The 24851-nt window shown below is 33.0% G+C and overlaps 3 protein-coding genes across 6 annotated transcripts; 2 read left to right on the forward strand and 1 right to left on the reverse strand.

Annotated features, from left to right (window-relative positions):
• The first annotated feature begins 29 nt into the window (after positions 1–29).
• On the forward strand, positions 30–4702 carry LOC115975864 (proline dehydrogenase 2, mitochondrial-like). Of its 2 annotated transcripts, none has more exons than XM_031096898.1 (4): positions 30–639; positions 3424–4069; positions 4162–4402; positions 4489–4702. In XM_031096898.1, the coding sequence occupies exons 1-4, from the start codon at positions 94–96 to the stop codon at positions 4526–4528; spliced, it is 1473 nt and encodes a 490-aa protein (XP_030952758.1). In that variant the 5' UTR covers positions 30–93; the 3' UTR covers positions 4529–4702. The 2 variants fall into 2 exon arrangements, with proteins under 2 accessions (XP_030952758.1, XP_030952757.1); XM_031096897.1 differs by having other exon boundaries at positions 30–663; positions 4489–4701.
• Positions 4703–5478: 776 nt separating this feature from the next.
• LOC115975866 (probable inactive ATP-dependent zinc metalloprotease FTSHI 3, chloroplastic) lies at positions 5479–14640 on the reverse strand. Of its 3 annotated transcripts, none has more exons than XM_031096900.1 (5): positions 13137–14640; positions 9858–10181; positions 8544–8844; positions 8173–8372; positions 5479–5968 (listed from the first exon to the last, which is right to left on the reverse strand). In XM_031096900.1, exons 1-4 carry the CDS (start codon positions 14244–14246, stop codon positions 8173–8175), a joined length of 1935 nt encoding a protein of 644 aa, XP_030952760.1. In that variant the 5' UTR covers positions 14247–14640; the 3' UTR covers positions 5479–5968. The 3 variants fall into 3 exon arrangements, with proteins under 3 accessions (XP_030952760.1, XP_030952759.1, XP_030952761.1); XM_031096899.1 differs by having other exon boundaries at positions 5479–5972; XM_031096901.1 differs by lacking the exon at positions 5479–5968 and adding an exon at positions 6015–7529.
• A 7511-nt stretch (positions 14641–22151) lies between these two features.
• LOC115975867 lies at positions 22152–24394 on the forward strand. Its single transcript, XM_031096903.1, has 2 exons — positions 22152–22402; positions 23042–24394. The coding sequence occupies exons 1-2, from the start codon at positions 22314–22316 to the stop codon at positions 24276–24278; spliced, it is 1326 nt and encodes a 441-aa protein (XP_030952763.1). The 5' UTR covers positions 22152–22313; the 3' UTR covers positions 24279–24394.
• The last annotated feature ends 457 nt before the right edge of the window (positions 24395–24851 follow it).

Genomic DNA, 24851 nt, shown 5'->3' on the forward strand with positions numbered 1-24851 from the left:
ATATATAAATATCAATTGGGATTGCAAATCAGAACATTGGGTTTGTGTTGTGACAACAGTGAGATTGTAATTTGTACACACCACTAAGATTTCATGGCAGCCCGTGTATTCCCTCCGAAGAAACTCCTAAAAAGCTTTGGCAACTGTTACTTCTTCTCTAGGCCTTTCAACTCTTCTTCTTCCTCTCCCTCTTCCTCTTCCATCTCCATCAACCACAGCACAGAAAAGCTAGAATCCATTATCCAAAATCAACCACCACCCACAAACACAGACACTTCTCTCAACCTCCATGATGTTGAGAAGCTATTCTCATCCGTACCAACCACCAAGCTCCTACGAGCCTCAGCCAACCTTCACTTTGCAGCCATGGAGTCTATGGTGGATTTTGGGATGTGGGTCATGAAGTCCAAGCTCATGGACATAGAGGTTTTCAGAGATATCGTGTTGGGTGTTGTGAAGCACACGTTTTATGAGCATTTTTGTGGTGGAGAGGATGCTTTGGCCACCGGAGACACCGTGCGGAGGCTACACCGAGGTGGCGATGGGCTCAGAGTTATGCTTGATTATTCTGTGGAATGTGTCAGTGACAACCAGTCTTGTGATCGGAACTTGGAGGCTTTCCTTCACACTGTTGAGATAGCTAAGTCTCTTCCACCATCTTCTGTAAGCTTTTCCCATTACTTTTCATTTGGGTTTATTTTGCTTCATGAACTTTCTTTTTCTTTATTCTAATTTTTTTACTATTCATTATATAGCTTACTTTGTGGTTGTTTTATTGCTTTGAAAATTGTTTTTTTTTTTTTTTCTATCTTTTTATCTTTCTTAAGCATGATTCCTAGTAGAAAAACGTTGACTTGATGTTTGGAGATTAGATGTGAGAGGAAAATGGTGGGTATTATATAATCGATTGTATTTTTTTTTTAAATTAAATCTCTCAAAAAAGAAAAAGATTGTTGAAATTGAAATAGCACGAGATGAGATAGAAGTAGAACTGAATAGGCATTATATTTTTTAAGTTTTAGAGTGCGTTTGGGAAGCGCGTTTTGCGCTTCCCAAACGCACGTTTGCGTTTAAGAGTTTTTTTTTTTTTTTTTTTTTTTTTCAGCGAATGAACAGTAAAAGTACTGTTTATATACTGTGCGGGAGACAAATTTTACTGTTCATACACTGTTTGAACACTGTTCATGGACTGTTCATGGGACCCACAATCACTTTATTCAGAAAAAAATATTAAAAATGGGTCCCACGGTACTATTTACACATTTAAAAATTATTTTGCTACAGTGTTTTTCAGTTTTCAGTTTCAGTTTTCAGTTTTCAGCTGTATCCAAACGGACCCTTAACGAGAGAGATGATAGATTAAGATTGGGCTCGTAAGTAAAATAAATAAATAAATAAATGCCTATCAAAAATAAATAAATGAAAAAAAGGGGTTACGGGTCTGGACATGTATGTGGGGGGCCTCATCGAGCGGCATGTTTATGGTTTGTACTTGAGGCGTGTTGCCAATACTCTGCCTCCTTTGGCTTGTTAGTTGTTTAATGCAAGTTCCTTTTAACCCAAAAAAAAAAATCCACTCTCACGTGACAAACAAAATTGTGAGGTCCAAAGCTGCTGTGGTCAGTTGGTGCCTCCCTGCAGTACTTTAATAGTTTTTTTTTTTTTTTTGGCTAGGTACTTTCAATAGTTTTATGTCTAGACAAAGAGCAATGCTACAAATTTTTTACCATATTTACTAACAAGTTTTTATTAATTTTTAGCTCCACACATGTAAATTCACTTTTTTACTTACGTCAGTCAAATATAAAAAATTTTATCATTTTTTTTTTTTTGCTTATAGACTTTCTTCTGGATAAAAAGAAAAGATGTCTAACATCCAAACATCATACCTTGCTTATATGGTCGGTTTAGTCGAATATTATCTCAAAGGGTGATGGGTGTTACTATGATTTAACAATCTGTATGTTTCAATAAGCAGTGTTTTAGGGACTGTTTGGTAATGTTATTCTAATAACATTATTTAAGTTTTTTAGAAATACATATAGGTGAAAAAGTATTGTGAAAATACATGTTATGTTATTTAACAACAAAAGATGTTGTTTAAACACCCCTACCAAACACCCCCTCAATAATTGAAAGCGTGAACTCATGATTTCAATTTACGTTTTAATGATAACACAATATGTTACACATACTTTGTCCTTATATCAAATGCCATGTGAATTAGATTATTTTTATGTTTTTATGATAACTGATAGTGCGTTACACATACTTCGCCCTTATCTCAAATGCTACGTGAATTAAATGTAAAATGATGATGATTTATTTACAGTAAGCAGTGTTTCAAATCCTCTCAAATACTTTGCCCTTATCTCAAATACTGTGTGGGTATCACCTATTTGGGATGCAACTGTACGTTTCCCCACAATAGGGAAGTGGAATTGCTACAGCCATAGAATGAGTGTCTAATAATAAATCTAATTTTTTTTCCCAATAGTCAAGAATAAGAGGATTTGAATATTAAATGTTTCATACCTACTAAATTAGTGTGTATTTGGGAAATCTTGCAGTTTCTGGTAATTTATTTGCATGATAATTATCAAAATGTATAAAAAAAAATTTGTAACTTTTATGTTAAATGTATAACAAAAAGTTAAAAGCTAGTTATTTTCAAAAAAGTTAGTTTTGTTAAAAAATAAAATAAAAAATATTGAGACAAAAAAAAAAAAAAAAAAAAAAATTTAAGTGCTTTTAATACAAAAATTTAAGTGCTTTTAATACAAAAATTTAAGTGCTTTTAATATAGATTATGGATTGTAATCTTTCCATCCTTTGTTATAGACAAATGTGATGAAACAAGCTAGGGGTGGGATTATCTATGAGTATCACTAGAAGTTTACCTGAAAATTCTTCTTTAAGATGAAAAAAAAAACTGCCTAGTAAAAAACTCTTTTAGGATTAGAAATGTAAAATTTTGCTAATTTGATCAGTAATTTTTAGGGCTAATTTGTAGTTGTTAGTTTGATGTTTGCAATAAAATGTTGCATATACATGCGGATGACTTTGAAGGCAATATTAATTTCTATTGCTTTTCAATGTAAATTGTAGAAATTTACCAACTTGTCTCTTAAAAAGCTTTAATTTAATGTACTAAGGTAACCATTAGATTTGGATATTATAGAAACTTCCGTCTTGTTGAAAGGTTGGTTAGATTTGCTAAGAGTCTTATAGTTTAATTAGTAATGTGACTAACAGAGATTTTAGGGTTCAAATTACCTTTCTCCAACTATCAAATTATTTAAAATAATTTTTTTTTTTTTTTTAAGTTGATTGGATTAGTGGATTTTGTTTCTTCTTGTGATATTTGGTTTAACTATGATAACAACATGAAAAATGAACTTCCTTTTTTCCCTCTTTCAACAGGTGAGTTTTGTTATTGTGAAAATATCTGCTATTTGCCCCATGAATTTGCTTGGACGGGTTAGTGACTTGTTAAGATGGCAACACAAGAACCCTTCTTTCAATTTGCCATGGAAGTTGGATACCCTCCCAATTTTGTCTAGTATAAGCCCTACCTATCACACCCTCCATAGGCCAGAACCATTAACACTAGATGAAGAACATGATCTCCAACTAGCACACCAGAGACTATTAAAAATATGCCAAAAATGTTTGGAAGCCAATGTCCCTTTGACGATTGATGCAGAGCATACACCAGTTCAACCTGCCATTGATTACTTTACCTACTCTTCTGCAATTATGTACAACAGAGATGATAACATAATCATGTATGGGACAATTCAAGCTTACTTGAAAGATGCAAAAGAAAGATTGTTGTTAGTAACAAAGGCTGTAGAAAAAATGGGAGTTCCAATGGGGTTCAAACTGGTGAGAGGAGCTTATATGTCATATGAAAGAAAACTAGCTTCATCCCTAGGCTTTGAGTCTCCTATCCACAATAGCATACAAGAAACTCATGCATGCTACAATGACTGTGCTTCTTTCATGCTCGATAAGATTGCCAAGGGTCCTGGTGCACTTGTTCTTGCAACTCATAATGTCGAATCAGGTAAAGAATTTGAAACTTTAATTATGTGGAATATAAAAATGTACTCTCAATTTTGAGCATTATATTTAATTCAAGATGCTGATGACAAATAGGGGAAAAAGCAGTGGCAAAAGCACACGATTTAGGTGTTAAAAAGGTAAACCAAAAGCTGGAATTTGCACAACTATATGGAATGTCAGAAGCCCTTTCCTTTGGTTTGAGGAATGCAGGATTTCAAGTTAGTAAGTATATGCCATTTGGCTCCATGGAGATAGTTATACCATACCTTCTGAGGAGAGCTGAAGAGAATAGAGGGCCGTTATCTGCTTTAACCCTTGATAGGCAACTAATAAGGTAAATTTTAGTATTAATGTATGGCATAAAACTTGGATATGATTATGATGTATGTTAACATGGGCTTGATTTTTGTTTGCATGCAGAAAAGAATTGAAGAGAAGATTAAGGGCAACAGTTTTTTAAGGTGTACAAGATGGCTTTGAAGTTTGAACAACACTAAACTCAAATAATGGCCAATATTGTACAAATATTTTTAAAAATAATAATTGATATTTACTTAATGGCATTTATGAAATCTATAATGTGATTGTATGGGGCTGACACTACTACAAGATCTCAAGATCAATCCACAAATATAAATATATAAACCTTTTGATGAAGAAAACAATACTTTTCTTAGAAAACAACTTAAGCAAAACAAGAACCCATATTAAAAAAATGTTGATAGGAAACAAGAAGCCTTTCCTTTCTACCTCCACAAATAAATCAACAATGACAAATAATTTTATTTCATGCCCCAAGCAAACTAAGTTAATACTTCTAGAAACCATTTAACAGCACTTCCTTCTAAAAATAATAATAATAAATAACAGCACTTAATTGTAATTTGGTTATTATGTTGTCATCAATCAGTCTTTACATAAAAGCAATGTCTGCCCGATTGGATGATTATTAGAAAGATTATCTTTTATTTTTTGTGGATTTTAATTTCATGACTCAGTCTCCACCTATTATTAAGACAGGAAATGTTATTTGAGTTAGACCTCATTAATACCATACTATTATCAGGATACTATTGTTTTCTCTGAAATAAAAAGTTATGATCTAGACAAATAAGAGGGAAAGGGAGAAGATTTTTTTTTTTTTTTTTTTTTTTTTTTTTTTTTTGATATTAAAGAGAAGAATTGTTATTTGAGTTAGAACTCTCTCAAAAAAAAAAAAAAAAAAAAAAAAAAAAAAAAAAAAAAAAAAAAGAAAGAAAGAGAGTTAGAACTCATTATGAGATACGGTCATTTTCTTGAAAATAAAAGTTCGTATCTATAGAAATAAAGAGTGACTTATCCTCATCTAGAACCTTATACTCATGGATTCTCAAAAAAAATTAAAAAAAAAAAAAAATTTATACTCATATATATTACAACATCACGAAGCCTCAATAATTGACTACGAATTTTCTTGCTAGTTGCAATAAAAATAGTGTGTCAACTGTCAACCACACATAGTATATTACATGGTTTTAGTGGTTGTCAAAATCACACCAAGTGGAATCCCAACAAGCTGGGAGTGGGAGATCATCGTAGGTTTTGTCAAAGGTAGTCTAGTGCAGGACACTTGGAAAAAACATGACCTTTCAATTCAACCTCCACTCATCAAATCCCATCTTTCCCACAAGACAAAAGAAGCCAATTAGAGATTCCATTGGCCTTTTTAACACTTTTTTTTTCCCAATTGGATCCCAAAGCTAGCAGCCTCCACATTTGCTGATGCTGTTAAAGTGAAGATACTATATGATATTTCCCACTAAAAACATGGTCCATGACTCCATGTGGGTGCTTGTTGATGCAATACAAGATTCCATGAATCTGTGACTTCATGCATGTAAGTACCTTATGGCTTTGTCTTCTTCCTAGAAGATAATTAGCAACAGTCAAGATATTAATACTAGCAGTTGTTTATTGTTCAAAACTTGGATTAAAAAATTAAGTAATGTTATTGACAAGTTGTGACTAGTGCAACATCACTTGAACCCTCTACATACACCACTTTTATTGTGCACCAATCACAATATACCACCTTAACAATTGTGGAAAATTTGTGAAATTTTTTGTTCTTGTTGGGAAAAAAAACAATAGCTTGAAAGGTCATATAATAACTGGCTAAAGATTTCTGAAAGGCTGGAAAGGGAAAGGGAATAACAAAAAGGATGTCAAAAGCTCTGGCAAAAATTTCCTAAAGACCAAAAGGGCAGAGTGAGATTTTATGGATTGTCTGAACTCCGAGCCCAAACATCATGGGCACTTAAAATGAGACATCCTTTGAGCATATATGTAGGCTGAACGTGTTTCTATATGAGTATATATATTTATAGATGGCCTATTGGTCCAATGTAAACTGAGGGACTGAATCTTAAGAGGTCTGTAGTTCAAAATTCCAAGGAAGCTCCAATGATACCAGGTTGAGATTGAGCAGTACCAAATGTCAATCAATGCAGAACGGGTTTCTGGGGTTTTATTGTTCAGCAAAAAAAGAAAAAAAAAAAAGGTGCACTGATTGTTTTCGAGGTCAAATAAAGTTTGGCCTATTTATTGTAATTTAACTCAAGGCTTTGATTCATTTATGGAGAAAGTAGAGTGAAAAAGAAGCAGGAAATGGAAGCAGCATGGAGAGAAGTTGTCCCAACTGGACAGCTAGCAAACACACCAGAAATCTTCTAGACCCATGAATCCCAAAAGACCAGTTTACACTTTATGCAGCAGTGACAATGAGACAATCCGCAAGGTTGGAATAAGGTTTGCCTGAAGACTTAAATATTTACACATGGAAGTCCCAACCATTGTGACAGAAGCATACACTAGCTTCAAAAGTAAAAACCCAATAATGGCAGTGAATCAAAGCCTCCCACCATGGAGCGCCATTCCTCCCCTCAAGAGAGCTTTATTAAGATTATGTTGATGCAGAAAATGAGGAAGAAGCAAGGCTGCCTATCAGTTATCACAAGGACCATAAGGCAGAATGTTTCAAGCATGGAAAAAAATCATTAAACCAATGTCAAAGCAATTGGAGCATTGGAGAGGGATGGAACAGAGTCATAATGGAGTGTGATACTGCTATTGTGATTGAAGCAGTCACTCACAAAGAAGGATGCAATATATAATTGGACTATCATTTCCATTGTAGATGGTATTATAATATGTTACACATTTAGTTGTATGTTTGGTTAGGAAGTTAAAAGATGTGAAGACAGTGCAGCACAGAGCAGTCCCTTCTCTGGTGTGTTGAAAATCCATCTCAATTCCCATGCCCCTGCAAAGAGTTCTTGTTTCTGATGCATCTAATCTATCTTTTGGATCAATCTAATTTACAAAAATAACAATAGAAGACTATTTCTCCAATTCTGTTGGTGCTAGGAGCTGTTGAGATGTTTTGTTGGATGCAACCTTAGGTGTTGTAATGAAGAGGATGTCTATTGATCAACAAATTTTAGGTGAGAAAAAATATTATATACTAGCACAGATTTTAAGTGAAAGCAACTGATCAAAAGAAAGGGGTAAATGATCTAGGCCTTAGCAAGTCAGCATAACATATTTATCATTGACTCTTAACACCAATAAAAGTCACAAAGACTATTAAACCACTAACTTGCTAGACTTGCACAAAACTTGAAAGTTCTCATCCCACATAAAATTAAATCTGAAATTAGAATTAAGGTTAGAGCCCTTGTTCAGTACCAATTAACATGCTATAGACCAATTATAATGTCTATTAATGAACATTTAAGACAAAAATGTTACACACTTGACAGTTATAACAGACCAGATATTTAAATGCCAAAGCAAACAACATCTTCAAGAACATGTTAGCTACGTGAAATTATCAGTTTAATCACTAAAAATTGAATCACTACAGTTAAAAAGATTCTCAGTCTACCAATGATGACAGTTATAAGCATTCACCCACAGTAAATGGAAAAGCAGAAAATCATTTGCATTTATTATAATGAATATTTCTCTCTAGCAGAAGATTACAAATAGAGATGAGAATTTGTAACACATTCAAAAATTATATAACCTGAAGAATGTCAAGGTGAGAACAAGATGAAAACATACTTAGCTAAGAGTTTGATAGCCTAGAGGACCTTGCAGTCCATTCTGTCGGGTGTCATTCCTTCCCACCAGAGCAGGCATCCAGGGGAACAGTTTGCCAAGTTCCTTGCTTAGTGTACCGGGCCTCAGCTGCTTATCATTGATTCCAAATTTTGCTCTTTCAATAGCCTCCATTATATCTTCCCTTGTCACAGTTTCACTGCCTGCAAAACCCAGAAGACATTATATTTTCATTTATTGGTCCAATATTCACTAAGAAGACCAAATAAAAATAAATAAATAAATAACAACACTGAGAAAGACAAAAGAAAGGGAGGGGGGAAGGAAGGGGAGGGCTGCTCTAATGAAATTGAAGGTGTTTACTTCAACCTCACCTCTACGAGCAGCAAGTAATGCAGCTTCATTGACAATGTTGGCAAGATCAGCACCTACAAAACCTGGAGTCAGGGAAGCAACTAGATCACAGATAAGATGTACGTCTTCCTCTAGAGGAACTCCTCTCAAATGTACAGCCAATATCTTTTTCCTTCCTTCATCATCTGGTTCTCCTACAAGTACTTTTCTTGAGAAGCGACCAGGCCTACAGAGAGCTGGATCCAATGCTTCAGGCCTATTAGTGGCTGCAATAACAACTACTTTCATGTCTGACTCAAATCCATCCATTTCTGTCAGCAACTACAGAAGAAGAAACAGTTTTAAAATCCAATTAAATATATATATATATATATATATCCACAAAGAATTCATAATAAAAATATAGTTTTATTATTGTAAATAGAAATGACCCAACAATCCTGATAAACAATAAAAATATGCTAAAAAAGCAGTAGTCTCTGGACAGGGGAGAAAAAACAAGATGTTTGGAAGGGATGAATTATGTCTCAACAAAAAAGCACTAAAATCTAGATACTTTTTTTTGAATTAATAATAAAAGCAATTCAATTCCTTTTTTTTTTTTCTTTTCTTTTTGGATAATTCATTAGGTTTGAAAATTGTTCAAATTTTTTGCATAACATCAACCTCATGCTCTATAAAATGAAACTAAATACTAATAATCTAGGATGCATGGATACTCCATTTTTGCTCACATACCTGTATTCAACACGTATCATACCAGTATCATACTAGATACATCTAAGATACATACCCAGTCTTTTTCCTCTCTTTTTTTAAAGTGCCAATACATCTATGATACACCCATGATATGACTTGAATACCGTTGTAATCCAACCCCCGATAATGAGAGATAGCACAAACTTGTAAGAATTTTAATTTATATTTTTATAAATTGGTTTCAATGTTGAACACTTGTCTAGTTATCTTTTATTTACTCCTTTGGATCTTGGTTTGTAATCTAAACATCATTTAATGGCCATGGATTCACTTTATTATCCATTATTGCTCTTAAATTGATATATACTTAAAAATATATAAAACATAAATGCTTAACAATATATAAAAACTATAAATAAAATATATTTAATAAGTAATTAATACACGTATCCCTGACATATCGTACCCTAAGTTTTTCAAGAAATGTTGTATCACAATACCGTACCCGTATCATATCCATACCTGTATATATACCCATACATCTTAGCTAATAATGCAAAAAGCCACCTGAAATAAGATGAAATTTTAAATTAAACTGAATGAGTGCAAGATATGCTAGTAGATTTAGATCTTACCTGGTTTAGTGTTTGGTCACGTTCATCATTAAAACTTCTACCGCGCTTGCCCCCAACTGCATCAAGTTCATCAATGAATATGATTGAAGGAGCACACTTCCTTGCCACATTAAAAAGGTCTCGTATGCGAGCTGCTCCTCTTCCAACAAACATTTCCACAAACTCACTTGCAGAAACAGTGAAAAATGGCACTCCTGCTTCTCCAGCCACTGCACGGGCCAGTAATGTTTTTCCTGTTCCAGGAGGGCCCACAAGCAATACACCTCTAGGTAATTTTGCTCCTAGCTTTCCATAGTTAACAGCTCCTTGCAGGCATGAAACTATCTATAAACATGAACTGTGTCAATAAATACTGAAAAAAGAAAATTACATGTGTAGTAACAAGAGAGATCCAGTGCACTTAGTTCAAAAAACTTCTCTTAGACAAGAAACAATAGCTTTCAAGCAATTTCAGCAATAAAAGCACAAAAAAGAGATTGGATCATATCTACCATCATTCTTTTTCTAGTCGACCAGTTTTATAAAAATGAAGAAGCTTCAACAGAACATCAATAACAATATACAAGCAAGCCAAAGGTCCAGCACCATGTATAAAAACCTTGCTGCATGTCTGGGGCAATAGATGAGGAGAAAATTCAAATTCAAATTTGCATTACCCACACATATATATACTGATGGCCCATTAAAATCACAACAGGAAACAGGTGTTCAACAATTTCCCCAATTCTTGCCCCAAAAAAATAAATAAAGGCCAATGGGATGGATGAAATGTTAGATTTATTTTTTCTATCCTACCATATACCCCGAAGAAAACTTATCCATCATTTATAAGCACCAAGAGGTGAGCACTTTTCAACTTAAAATTTTAACCATATTTTTTAGTGCTGAGGCCCATTTATTTTTTACTCCATATATATGTGTTGAATTGGTGTTGTCTCTACTGCACTGCACATAACTTTAGAGTATTTTTTTTTGTTCCTTTTTTAAAAAAAAAAAGTAAACAACCCTTTAAAAAGAGCGCAAAAAGTGGCACAACCATAGTACAGAGGAAGTATACAAGAGGGAGAGCCAGAAAATTCAAATTCTAGAACTTAGAAAGGCTCTTTTCTGATTTATGTTTAGCTGTTATACTTACACATAAGTCTCATTGTTGAACCAAGGTATTTACACATGTTTTGGTAAATCTACCCATAGTTTTAAAATTTCTATGGTGTGAATCCTGCAATTTAATGAAATCTTACCACAAACAATCCAAATTGTTCAAGTCTTAACTAGGGAAATTTTGTCAACATGAGGTATCTCCTTCATCTCAAAAAACATTATTGCTCATCAGGAAAACCATTCAAGTCCTATGCCTATATCCTTTGAAGATTGAAAAGAAAAAATAATCTTGAATCTGGAGCTTTAAAATTCATTTTCATCTCAAGCTGTACTATGGATTTAACTAAACCCCCATTTACCATTTTTCAAGTAAAATTTTGAAGTTGACCATTTATGACCTTAACATATCCTTTTCCTATTTCATTGTCTTATTTTGTAGATGGGTTCAAATAAAAAATAAAAGAATCAGGAGCATTGTACACATTACACAAATGGATCTATGTTAGCCTGGGCAATGTTGTTTGAAACAGTGAACTTGAAATTTTAGAGCATACTGAATTACTGCATTAAACAATTTGCTATGCATTAGCACACACACAGACAATGTAGCAATAAAATTAATACCAAAAACAAAAAAACAAAATGCAAGTTATAATGTGAACAAGAAATGTAAGTTTAAAATAAATCACCAACTTTTCTCCTTAAATAATACTTACCACTAATGAATATGACAGCATTTTGCTGGTTTAGATTATGTGGTTTCAGGCTGTCCAAAGTCAGCATGAAGCTTGACTAAGAATCTAGAATTTGATGAGGTGGTTTGTTAGGGCATCTATGGATATTAAAAGAGATCATCCCCATTCAAGATGATGATCTCTAGTTTAAAAAACAAAAAAAAAAAATGAAGATGAAAATCTCTACAAATTGTTTCATATTTAATTTAAGGAAAAAAAAATTACTTTGTAGTGAGCATCATCATGACTGGGGCATTGTGAAATTGGCAGCACAAAATTAAGAGTAAAGTTTTAAATGTCAGCGTTCCATAAACTGCTTATAAAATCAGTTTCAATGGTGTCTCAATGCCGAAGAAGATAATCAACTGAGCACCTATTTGGGAGGGCAATTAAACCACACCTTTTGAAAGTAAAGCTTTTTTAAAGACTTAATTTTTCCAGGCATTGAGTCCACATCCACTAGTCAGTGTTTTCCTTTGCAAAGGATCTCCATGATTATATGAGGAACCAATCCTATAAATACCCAGGTTCTTATTACAATTTTATGATCTGTTTTGCAATTTACAATTAAGAACTACCAGCCTGGTTCCTAGGAGACCAATTGCAGTAAAATAGTGTGACTATTGCTAGGAGAGGGGGGGGGGGGTGGAATTTCTGGAGTTTCCGATTGGTCCTTAAACTGGCTCTACTACCTTAACAAGCTAACTCTGCCTCCCTGATTCATTTTAATAACAGCCAGAGACATATTCAAATGCTAGGAGTTAATACATTAAATTTAAGAATAAAAGTAAAAATAATGTACCAATATGGAACTGCATCTTTTCAGTTTGGACACGCATGAAAAACTGAATCTGAAGGATTGAAGTATTACATAATCAAAGTTTCTTATCTAAACTTCACAGTCAAAGAATATTGAGATATTTCATTCTGGTTTCTACAATTTAATTATTTATATGAACAATGTCAAATAGAGTAAACTATCAGTACAGCAGTACTTTGGTAGCGCCACACGTTAAGTCTTTATACTTTTGAGCTTCTTTATTTTTTTTTTTTTTTTCATTTTGGTATTAACTAATCTCAAAAGATACACGCACTTTTAAATACATATCAAATAATCTCTGAAATTCTAGAGGCCAAAAAGTGAATCATGAGTAAGAGCTTATATATTGGGGTTTTTTTTCTAGCTTTTTGGGAGCATATATTAGTTTCAACCACTAGCCTGGGTTTAAATCCAGGGGCTGCATCCCCTGCTTACTTAGCAAAAAAAAAAAAAAAGCCAGAAACTTCTAAGATTAAGAAAAAATCCACATCATACCTTGCCATCTTCAACTTTATACAAGTAACCAATGCAACAATGTCTTATAAAATACAAAAATCAAAAGTCTGAACATGAATCAAGGACAACATTTATGCATTAGATCTAACTTCAAGGAAGAAATTTTACCTCCATAAGCTCCACCTTGGCAGCATCAACACCCTCCACATCATCAAACCCAACCATCTGATTATTTGGTTGCCGCTTTCTTGCTGGGCTATTCGCAGCAGAGAGTTGCCGATAAAGAAGCCACATCAAAGGAATCAGAGGAATCCATAAAGATATAATAGTTATCAAAGTCCTCCTCATCAACGCCAACACTGATTGTGGGGCTGAGCTATATGTAATTCCCTTCTCTCTCATCAAACTAAGGAGAAACTTCTCATCATGATCAATTTTTCTCGTTGAATACTGCCACTCAGGCTTAGAAGCTCGAGTTCTAGAGAATTTTTTCAATATGCTCAAATTCAGTGCTTTGCCAGTTTTTGAACCATCATCTATTGCAACCTTATCAGCTTCATTCTCAGTTGCAACATTTATTACTGGTGATTCCTCATTTGATGTTTGAGTACTCGCAACACTTTGCAAGTCAGTATTGTAAAATATACGACGAGATCCCTCTTCAAGTAAAACCTTCGTAACAGATCCATTTTGAAGGCTCAATATCAAGTTGGAATATGGAACAATTGTTGGAGCCGGCAATGCCGTTAATTTCACTAACAAATAGCACAACCCCAATGCAATAGAAATTGATAAAAGAGCCACTCGTCTCAAATTCTTCCGCAAAAATGTTTTAACTTCATTCAACATTGAGCTAATCAAAACTTTTTTAAGTCTTATACGTAATAACCTTAACCTCGGGCGTAATCTTAATGAAAACCCCCTTCTAAATCTTAAATACCCATTCTCTCTTTCACCCAAGTGGGTCTGTTTATCTCCAGTGTTTCCACTCCTCAGTGGCACAATTCCATTGTTACAAGACAACAACCCACGTTGAGATTTACAACAATTATAAAACCCCAATCCACTTTTCCCATTAATTATTGAACTAAGCTTACTGTTCCAGGACAACCCATGTAGAGATTTGCAACATATAGAGAACCCCAGAGAGGGCAATACAAATGAACTACAACAAAAACCTCTATACCTAACCAAAGACTTGGTTTTTCCACAATGAACTCCCAATTTCTCTTGAGAAATGAGAAACCCAGTATTGTAAACAACAGGAAAACAAGCCATGTATATGTCTGTTTACACAGAAATAGCCATCTATGATCTATCAAACTAACTGTATGAACTTAATGTATGAGTTTCTTCCAGCATTGAAACCAGAATAAACCAGAGACCAATGTTTGAATGTTGGAAAAACAAGAAACTGTTAAAAGAGAAACACTTGGTAGAACCTGGAGCTATGAATATCAATATGATAGACCCAGCAAAGTGGATAGCTATATGGATATTACCTGGTTCTATCAACTTCTAGCTGAGAAATGGGATTTTGTTTAACTGGGTCAGTTCGGGGAAGATAAGAAACAATGTGGGCTTTCACCTTTTAGATCTTATACTAATATTTAGCCGTAAATTGTGGGGAGGGGCTTGTAGTCACTGCTGAACAATTTTTAACATGTGAACCTTGAACAATGATAAAAAACGGGTGAACCTTAAATAAGGAAAAGATAAATATCTGGTTCTGAGGAAGATTTTGTTTTTTTTTTTTTTTTTTTTTTTAATGAATGAAGAAGATTTAAAATATATATACATATATATATATATATAATAATTTGAACCGTAAATGTCTCTATTAAAAATAGTTAGAGAAAGTCAACCAAATCGCTCTATTTGTTTCGCTGGAAAACTTTCTGTAAAAATAGTTTTCCACATTTTCTAGTATTTGGTAGCACAAAAAAAAAATAATTGGTCAATAGAAAACTATCTTTGATCAACGGAAAACCCTAATAAAAATAATGCTTATTTTCTATATATTGTTTTCCAAAAAAAAATTTTGGAAAACAATCTCTCTCATGCTTTGCATCTCCTATAAATATTATCTTCGTCTATATTGTGAAAAACATAATTTTTTGGCGCCTTCTCTCTCTCGTGGTAAGCTTTCTCACTTTTTCTCTCTTCCCTTTACTTTTTCTCTCCTTACACCCTCACTGTCATTAACTCTAGTCTATCATCTTCCCATAGATCTCTCTCTCTCTAACTATCTCTCTTCTCTCTTTTCTCCATATTTCTCTTTTTTTCTGTAACACAATTCTCTGAGTAGATTTTTTTTTTTTTTCCTTCACTGATTGGTCAATAGCTCCAACTTGTAAATGAAAACAAATTTGCAGTGGTAATTATTTCATTCATCTCTACCAAAATCTCAATTCTTTGCTTTGAATTTCAAGTTTGATTTTCATTTTTCTCTAAGAAATTTTTGGTTTGGTGGATTTTAGGAAAAAATTACTTTTTTTGGTACATAAAGTGCAAAAAATAAAAAATAAAAGAAGAAGAAGAAGAAAGAATGGATAGAGTAAAATATGAAAATTTTAAACATAGTACCTATATTGCTCTAAATTGCTTTTACATGAGACAATCTTTACCGTGGACTAATAATACTGTTATATAATAAATGATAATTGTTTAGAAGAATTGTATTTGTTGACAAATACTTTTTTTGTTGGCAAATACTTTATGTAGTGATGATATATTATACAGATACATTATGTAAATACATAATTTAGAATAATATTGAAGACTTATGGTTAACCATGGTAGACAATTAGCATACCAACAAAAATAGTAGACAATTAAAAGTTATTATTATTTATACTTATTAAAAATGTATTTCCCTGTCAAATTTATATGTGTGTGTGTACGTACATACGTACATACGTTACTATCCATATATATAAGCAAGATGAATAGTAGAGATCATTAAAATTTGACAACTAATTAATTTTGATTGTATTTATTGTCAAAATTTTAGTATGAAAACCAAATTCATTCTTGGTTTTTTATTTATAATGATTACATTAGTTGGTTTACATAATACAAATGTTTTAAATTATATAAGAAATATTTAAAAAAAAAATGCATACCAAACACCAGAAAACATTCTCAAGCTCATTTTCAAGGTCGTTACTAATCACTATAAAATGGGACGATTTTCTAGAATATACTTTTTGGAAAATGAACCATTTTCCAAAAAACGTTAATTTTGAAATAAACAGAAGGTTTTTAGTAAGAAATGGAATTCATAAATAATATTTTTTGTTTGACCTTTATCACTAGGTCAAGAGACTCGAGATTGACAAGATATTTTATAAGTTAAGTTAACTAAAACCTATTATGAGTTATGACAATTATAGTTTGATATTTGTTCAGAGTAAATTATACATTTGGTTCAAAAAATTTAGGCAAATTAGTTACAAGTTACAATGGGGAGGGTTGTTTTGAATCCTAAATATCTTTATTGGAAATATTAAAAAATGCCAACTAATTGAACTACAAAGTTTAGTAAGAAATTTAAAGGATTTGATAAATAATCATTGTTGTGTGACCTTTATCACTAGGTCAAGAGACTCAAGATTGACAAGATATTTTGTACGTTAAGTTAACTAGAACTCACCATGAAAATTCTAGTTTGATAATTGTTAGAGTAAATAATTCTTTTGGTTCAAAACATTTAGGTAAATATAATATTGGTCCTTTAAATTTAAAGTTTGAATTTGGTCCCTAAACTTTCAAAAAGAGACTAAATTCATTTCTAAAATTTATGGTTAGTTCAATTTTAGGCCTTTAAATATGCAGATGGTTCATTTTTAGTCCATTAAATGTGGGATTTGTTCAATCTTCTTTTTTTTTTCTTTTTTTTGATGAATATTTTATTTTTTTTGATGAATTGATTGATTGATTCGATCTTATGGGAAATGTTCTATTTGGTCCCCGAAAAATGGGGTATCTCAATATCCATTACTTATGTAAACAAAACATAAATAAATATAATATATATATATATATATATATATATATATGCAAATACTAAATTGTTCTATTTTTGGAAACTTCAAGTATCTATTTGAACAATTTAAAATCAAAATTGAACTTACACCAAATTTCAAAGGACCAAAAGTCCAATTTATCTTAATTACTAATTAGATGACAAATCTTGGTGATCTACCTTGGAATTGGCTTTGATTTATTTATGCTTAAAACGGTTTCATTTTCATGTTGTTTGTGTGCTATTTTGTAATGTAATTGTTGAGTAGCACCTACCAAAGGACTTGGTGAGATATGAGGGTCCGACTCCCCTCCAATTTATAAAACCCTCTCATCGTCTCCCATTTTTATCTATATGGACAACGCATAGCAAATAATCAATCATCAATCAATCAATCAATCAATATCAATATTTTTTTTTGAGAGTTAATTACAACATGTTGCTAACCCTGCAGCTCAAATCTTTTTCCTCCTAGACCCCCAAGCACTTTGTGCATAGGGAGGTGCCTATTCAGCAAAGACCTCATGTGAGAGTACATAAGTTCCTGCCAAGTGGCGCATTGTATGACATTATTTTCATTTGGGCTTCCACCTCATCTAAATTTAGCATTTATGTCAAACTATTCAGTAATGTTATATGCATTTATTTCAATGTATTAATAAAATTTGTATACATTTGTAACTTTAAATGCTTTGGATACATACGGATGGATCTAAAAAGTCATGGAAAAGGTAAGAATTAAGAAAACTTTTCAATTTTCTGCGTAAGACTAACTTCAATGCATAATTGCATGAGTTAAATTCAATGAATTGGGTAATATGATTATTTGTCTCCACATTTGTCCAATATAAATCCCAATTTCTTTTGGACTTAAAAATTAAACTTCCATAATTTCTCTAATAATATCTTTGGTTCCCTTTCTGAGAGATATGTTAACTTTCAAAATATTATGTTTGTCTTTAATATTTTGTTTAGATTTTATGTATTTGTTTTTATTGATGTAGCATTGTAATGTGTTTAGTCTGGTTTTTTCATATTATCATTATGTGCCAATTAGATTTTTGGTTTTTTGTATGATGCATATACTTGGTAAGGGTTTGTAGTATATTTGATGTTTTGACTGCTTTTAGTTCAATTAAAATTTGAAGGTTAAATTGTGATATTATTGCATCACTATGGCATTATTGTTTCTGTTGTTGTATCATGAAATTCTTGCAGTTTTTATAGCTAATTGATTAAGATATCATTCTTTCAATTTTCACCCTATTATAATTACAATCTTAGAAAATCAAACTTTTCTTCAATTAAAATATTAACGGGCCTTAATTTTATCTCTCATATCTATTCTGAAACTAAAGAAAAGCTACTTTCACTGACATAAAAATTTTAGATGTTGATATAGTGGAGATAGAGACTTTAGTGGCAAAAAAAATGTAGAAAATAACACTATAGATTCTACATATAAAACACAAATCATACAAGAAAGACACCTAGAAACCACCAGTTTTGTACATGACAATGTGAACATGATTTGGTGATGTTTGTTAGTTGCATGAATTAGAGAATTTTTTTCCCAATGTATTTAGTTTGAATTTAGTTTTATTAGAAAACTTCATAGATTAACTACTAATAATAATAGTATTCATGAAATCGATGGATCATGAATACTATTATTAGTTTTCCTTTGATGTGAGTTTGATTCTTGGCAAAGTTTGATGTGTTCAACTGAATTTGCCATGTTATTCATGTATTTATGAAATGTGTGTTAAACTAGTGATATTGTGTCATTCACCTACTAACGTTGTTGTTAAATATACTAATTCATTGTGTGTTTATTAATTCGTAGGATGGTGATAATGATTCAGTAGTGGATGTCCATTCTCCCTGTAATCAACGCTTATCATCTGATGACAGACATTAGGCGATGAAGACATAAGATGTGGGCCTTATTTTGGAGTAGCTAGTGTTACATTTTGATATTTATAATAAAGTTTCAAATTTTGATATATGTCATAGTTGAAAACTTTATTATAACATTCTAGACAATTGAAATGTATTATTTTGTGCATAACATTCTACACAGTTGGAATGTATTATTTTTTTCGTAACATTCTACACATTTGGGATGTATTATTTTGTGCATAACATTCTAGACATTTGGAATGTATTATTTTGTATATATTTTATTGATATGGTATTATTAAATATATTTGATTCGTTGGTTTAAAGTGGTATTGTATTTAGGATTTGGTATTGTATTTTGATTACATTATAGGTGCTTGAAAAATATGTATTACAGGTGCCTAGAAAAAAAAAAAAAAAATCTATAGCAGTACTTTTTAACCGCTTGAATAAGATATTTCAATAGTTTCATTGATCACCATGTGCCAACACTTTCAAAAGCATTGTAATAGGATGTAATTCTATTTCCATAAATAACCTGTAATGGTGTTTTTGGAATTGCTGGTATAGGCAGGGCCTATTACGGCATTTTAAAAGCGTTGATATAGAGCTTATTTCTATATCCTTAAATGATCTATACCAACGCTTTGGAAAGCGCAAGCATAGGCAATACCTATTACAATGGTTTAAAACCGCTGGTATAGGTTGTTTTTCTATTTCCGTAAATACCTTGTAGGGACGATTTAAAAACTGTTGTTATAGATACACCTATACCAGTGGTTTTCATTTTGAAAAAGCGTCGATATAGATCTTGAAACTGCCGATGAAGAATGTCTGACACACAAAAAAAAAAAAAAAAAAGTCGAAATAGGGCCTTAAAACTGCTAGGACCTATATCGGCGGTTTGAAAAAGTGTCAGTGTAAGTCAGGCAGACCTATTGCCACCCTCATTGCGCAGCAATAAAAAGTGCCGGAATAGGTGTTTTTGGCCTATACCGATACTTTTTGGGGCCATCTCGGCAGTTTAAAAATGCTAGGATAGCCCCAACTTTTTGTAGTGATTTCTTACAAAATTTATCAAAATGCTCCGCACATCGCATGGAATATCGGCTAGTTGATATAATGGTTAAAAGGAAAAAAGCAATGTCAAACCCAATTTATTTCTCATTGCATTATCCTCTTCTTTGCCTCATACTTTCTCTACTCTCCGCCGTGACACGGTCACCATAAAAGGTGACCCATTAAGTCAACGTTGTTGCCAACTTCAATTCAATCCAAGATTCCAAGGCAAGTCAAATCTAGAGCCCTCCTCCTTCCAATGACGAAAAGCATAAGGGGGACAAACCCATAGAACTTGGTGGAAAATATCTCGAGGTAAAAGATCTACTAGAACACATATTGGAGTGAGCAATGCTTTTGTCTAATGACATAAACACAAGTTGACAAGGCCATGGAGCTCGATCACCTCGCTAGAAGCCACGTTGATAATCGTAAGATCACACCATTTATGTGACTCGTTATGAAGATGCTCTAGTTCTAGGCCAAGAAGGAGATCGTCATCGAGTTTAGAAAAACGACAACACCATCATCACCATCACCCACATTGTTTGAGTAGCATTTCATTACATAAAACTTGAACATTGAAATCAATACTCATATTGTGTTGATCTACTTATCTACTGGTTCTTGAATCATATTCTTAGAAGCAAGAGATTTGAAAGATTTGAATTTGGGTCATTAGAACTTACAAAGAGAAGTCTCTTCCAATCAAGGTTTTGAGTTACATTTCAGAAACCGTTTTGGATTGACAACTAGAACAAAATATTCCAGTATTAGTGTGTTCTGGTGCAATATTTTGAAATTACGCATTGGATATATATGCGTGCGCACACACACACACACACATATATATAATATATTTATAACTTTATATTTCATTATATCTAATTAACCAACACAAAATTGATATGGGAATAAAATGAGTCAAATGACACATTTGGGCTTAAATGTTTAAAACAATCCAATACAATCCAAAATTCGTCCGAAACACCAGAATGGCTTGAAATTTAAACTGAAACAGAACAATTGGGTAAGTGCACCGGATTGCAGATTAAGCACTAGAAATGGAAATTAAAACATCGCTTCCATTAGCCAATGGAGTAGGGGTAAAGTAAGGTAAAGGGAACAAGACAAAGTTTTCTTAGGCTTCAACTCCCAATAGAAAGATGACATGTGTTCTTGTTATGTGCAACAAATATGACTCACTTAACCATATATAATCCAACCAATCACGAGTCATGTGAATTACAAATGATAGGAACACATATCACCTTTTTATTGAAAGTTGAAGCATGGGGCTTGAAACATGTTTGGAGCCAAACAATAAAGAGCAAATTTATTAAATAACCAAAAAGAAGAAGCAAAAACTAGTAAATATGTATTTTTTTATATTAAATTTACAAAAATATTTTACTTTAGTTTCTTACTTTGTCGAAATATATTTTCCATAGCCAAAAAGAAATTCCTTAGAAGGGGAAAAAAAAAACATAAAATCAAGATTTTCCAAAATTATTTTTCTCTTCCTTATTATTTCACGAAACAAATACAACTTTAAAGTAGCCCACTTCTAGAAAAACCAAGGATGAAAAAAAAATGCAAAATTTCTTATATTCTACTCACCCAATAATGCTAGTATCGCACATTTTGCCACAACTGTTCTATGTGACAGACTGTAATTGGTGAAAAAATGATAGGTTCATATGATAGTGACAAAAAGTACATGGCGGTGGCATTATTGATTTCCCGGACTTTTATTGCCTATTAGACTAATTTGCCAAACATATTAGTTATGTGTCCGATTTTGAAACATTTTTGTTATGAGACAGTTTTTGAAACTCAAGTCTAGACTCGAGTTCCAAACATGGAGAAAATCATGAGATGAATTTATATATATATATATATATATAATATGAGACTCGAGTTCTTCAAATGGAGACTTTTTTTTTTTGGATGGTGTCTTCAAATGGAGACTTGAGTTCCAAAAGTGGTCACATATCCAATATGTTTAAATTTTGTGCAAAATTTGCTTAACATCAAATTTTGTGCAAAATTTGCTTAACATCAAATTTTGCGCAGTTAGTTCTCTCACGGTTGAATCAAAGATAAAACATAACCAACCAGAGCTAAATTCATAGGTTAAAACTCTAAATAAATAAATAACGGGGGCAAAAGCTCTACGCCAAACAAAACGGACCCAGCGCTTTGTGTCATTATTTCCCCTGAACCGATTTCAGTTTCAGCCCCCCTTTTCTCTGAAAGGAAAGCCAGAAATCACGCCCTTCTTTTCTTCTTTTCTTTGTATATAAATCAAGCAACTTTTTTTTTTTTTTTTTTTATGGGAAGCAACTTTTTATTGAATGTACCAAAACCAAAACCAAAACCAAAACCGTACTTCCTCTTTCTCAGACCCGCCTCTAAACTCTTTACTCTTCCCAAGGACCCAAAGGTAACAATTCTCTCTCTCTCCAACAATCACATCATCTTCTTTCAATCTATAGTTTTTTATTAGGCATTGCTCAGGAAGGGTTTTACGTTTGTGTTTTGTGCCCTTCATTTATCTTTCCAATATATTTGTTTCTCTGTTTGCTGAGTTATGTGATTTGCTTCTCATGCTTTTGGGTTTGGATTTTTAAATCAATAGATATCAAACGCCTTTGATAAATAATAATTTGAACCACAAGGCTCTTTGTTAGAAAATTAAAGGACTTTATCACTATGTCAAGAGACTCTTTTAAGATTAACAAAATATTTTATGAGTTAACTAGAAGTCTAGTAGAACCCACTACGACAATTTTAGTTTCATAATTGTTTGAGTAAATTATACATTTGGTCCAAAAATTTTGGGTAAATTTAATATGGGTCCTTTAAATTTTTTAAAAAGTTTGGATTTTGTCACTAGAATTTCAAAAATAGAGTGAACTCTACTCTTTTTGGCAGTTGTTTCATTCCTGAGCTTCATGCTAAAGAAACACAATTGGCAGAAAACTTTTTATGTTCCAAACAGGGCATGCAGAGTTTATTTGCTATGCTTTTTTTTTTTTTTTTAAATGTTTATTTAATAAATTTGCACTTTATTGTTTGGCAGAGCAATACCAATGCAAATGGCCACAACTATGGATGATCTTCCAGATGGGCTACAGGTGGAAATCCTTCATCGGCTGCCTCTGAAATCCGCGTTTCAATGCAAGTCAGTTAAAAAGCGTTGGTACTCTCTAATCTCTACTTCTCATTTTGTTAACCGCTTTGTTAGCCACTGTGAAAAAGTTGAAGTGAATCGTCCCTTTTCCTTCATTTACCACTACTTGCGCAAGGCACGTCTCTTCTTTGTAAGTTCCAATGAAATTGAATTCAAATGTTTCAAATCTCTTGCTTCTAAGAATATGATACAAGAACTAGTAGGTCAACACAATGAGAGTATTGATTTTAGTGTCCAAGCTTCATGTAATGAAATGCTCTTATGTTGCGCGAACAATGTGGATGTTGGTGATGATGGCCTGTCTCATCCGATGAGCATTTACTATTTGATAAATCCAATTACTATGCAATGGCTCGCTCTCCCTCCTGTCCCTCAATGGGGAAGGCCTTTGGTTGGCTTCATTTGCTTCTATGACAATGACAGGAAGCAGCTTAGCTATAGGGTGGTGCGCATTCTTCCAATTAACAATGACAAAATGGAAATCAAGGTAGATATGTTTTCATCAGACAGTGGTGAATGGAACAAGTCATTGGAGGTGTGTCCGCAAGTATTTGACTGGAATTTGTTTGCCTTAGCTGGTGTTGCTTATGATGGTTTGCTTTTCTGGTATGGGAAGACTGCTCATAATAAACAACTTGTTGGGTGTGATCCATATAATTTTCGTTTCTTTGAGCTGCCCATACAAATGGAACACCCAATTAAATGCCTTGGAGTGTGTCGCGGGTCCTTAAGGATATGTGAGATGCCATCGAATGAGCATTCCTTTTTTCGCATTTGGGAGCTCAAAGATTTTGTTAAAGAAGGAAAAAAAGGAGGCACATGGTGCTTGGAACACGAGGTGTATTTCGACCAAATTACTCTCAAAAAATCTACTTGCCTTGCACAATATTTAGGCGAGGGATTTCATGTTGAGGCAGTGTTAGCTTTTCATCCAAATGATGGAGATATTTTGTATTTATTGATTAAAACAAAGTTCGTTGTATTATGCAACATGCGGGAAAAAACGCTACAAGTGATATATGATGTTCCAGTCCCCAGTAATGTTGACAAGGAGTTTAAAGTTCTCACATCTGTGCTCCCATGGTGGCCAACTCTCATTCCTTCTCCTATGCAGGATGCCGCTTAACTACTGTGTGCTGCATGCTTTGCTTGTGCTTTTGAGTTTTTAACCATGGTATTATGTGATAATTTTATATCTTGTAGTTTAAAACTTTAATCTAGTACTAGTAATGGTTATATTCAGACTCTTTTTGTTTTGCATTAATTATTAATGTTAGCATTGGATTGGTTATCCCCCGTTCTATTTTTAAATTCAATACTAGATATCACAAGCAGGCAGCCTCGCCCTAATTACAACGTCCCGTCATCCCCACCTACAATGTGGCAGTTCTAATTGAAATTCCAAATGAGCAGTAGTAATACCTATATCTCCTACTTGGCTACTTGTTCACTAGAGCTCCCACCAAACACTCCCTCACATTTTATATATAGACTTACAATAAATGTAAGGCCTTCAAGTACCCTCCTTTTAATTACCAATGCTATCTTTAACTTGTCCTAAATGATGGGCATTTGTGGAAAAGGTTAAACTTGTTGCGCACAAGTTGTTTTATACACACCCCAAAAAACAACTGAATCAAGTCATGGTTTTCAAGTTTGTGGAAATAGCGTCAAGGCTCAAACCATTCTTCTCAAGCCC

Source organism: Quercus lobata, chromosome 2 (genome assembly GCF_001633185.2).
Source record: "Quercus lobata isolate SW786 chromosome 2, ValleyOak3.0 Primary Assembly, whole genome shotgun sequence".
In the NCBI taxonomy this organism is placed as follows: Eukaryota; Viridiplantae; Streptophyta; class Magnoliopsida; order Fagales; family Fagaceae; genus Quercus; species Quercus lobata.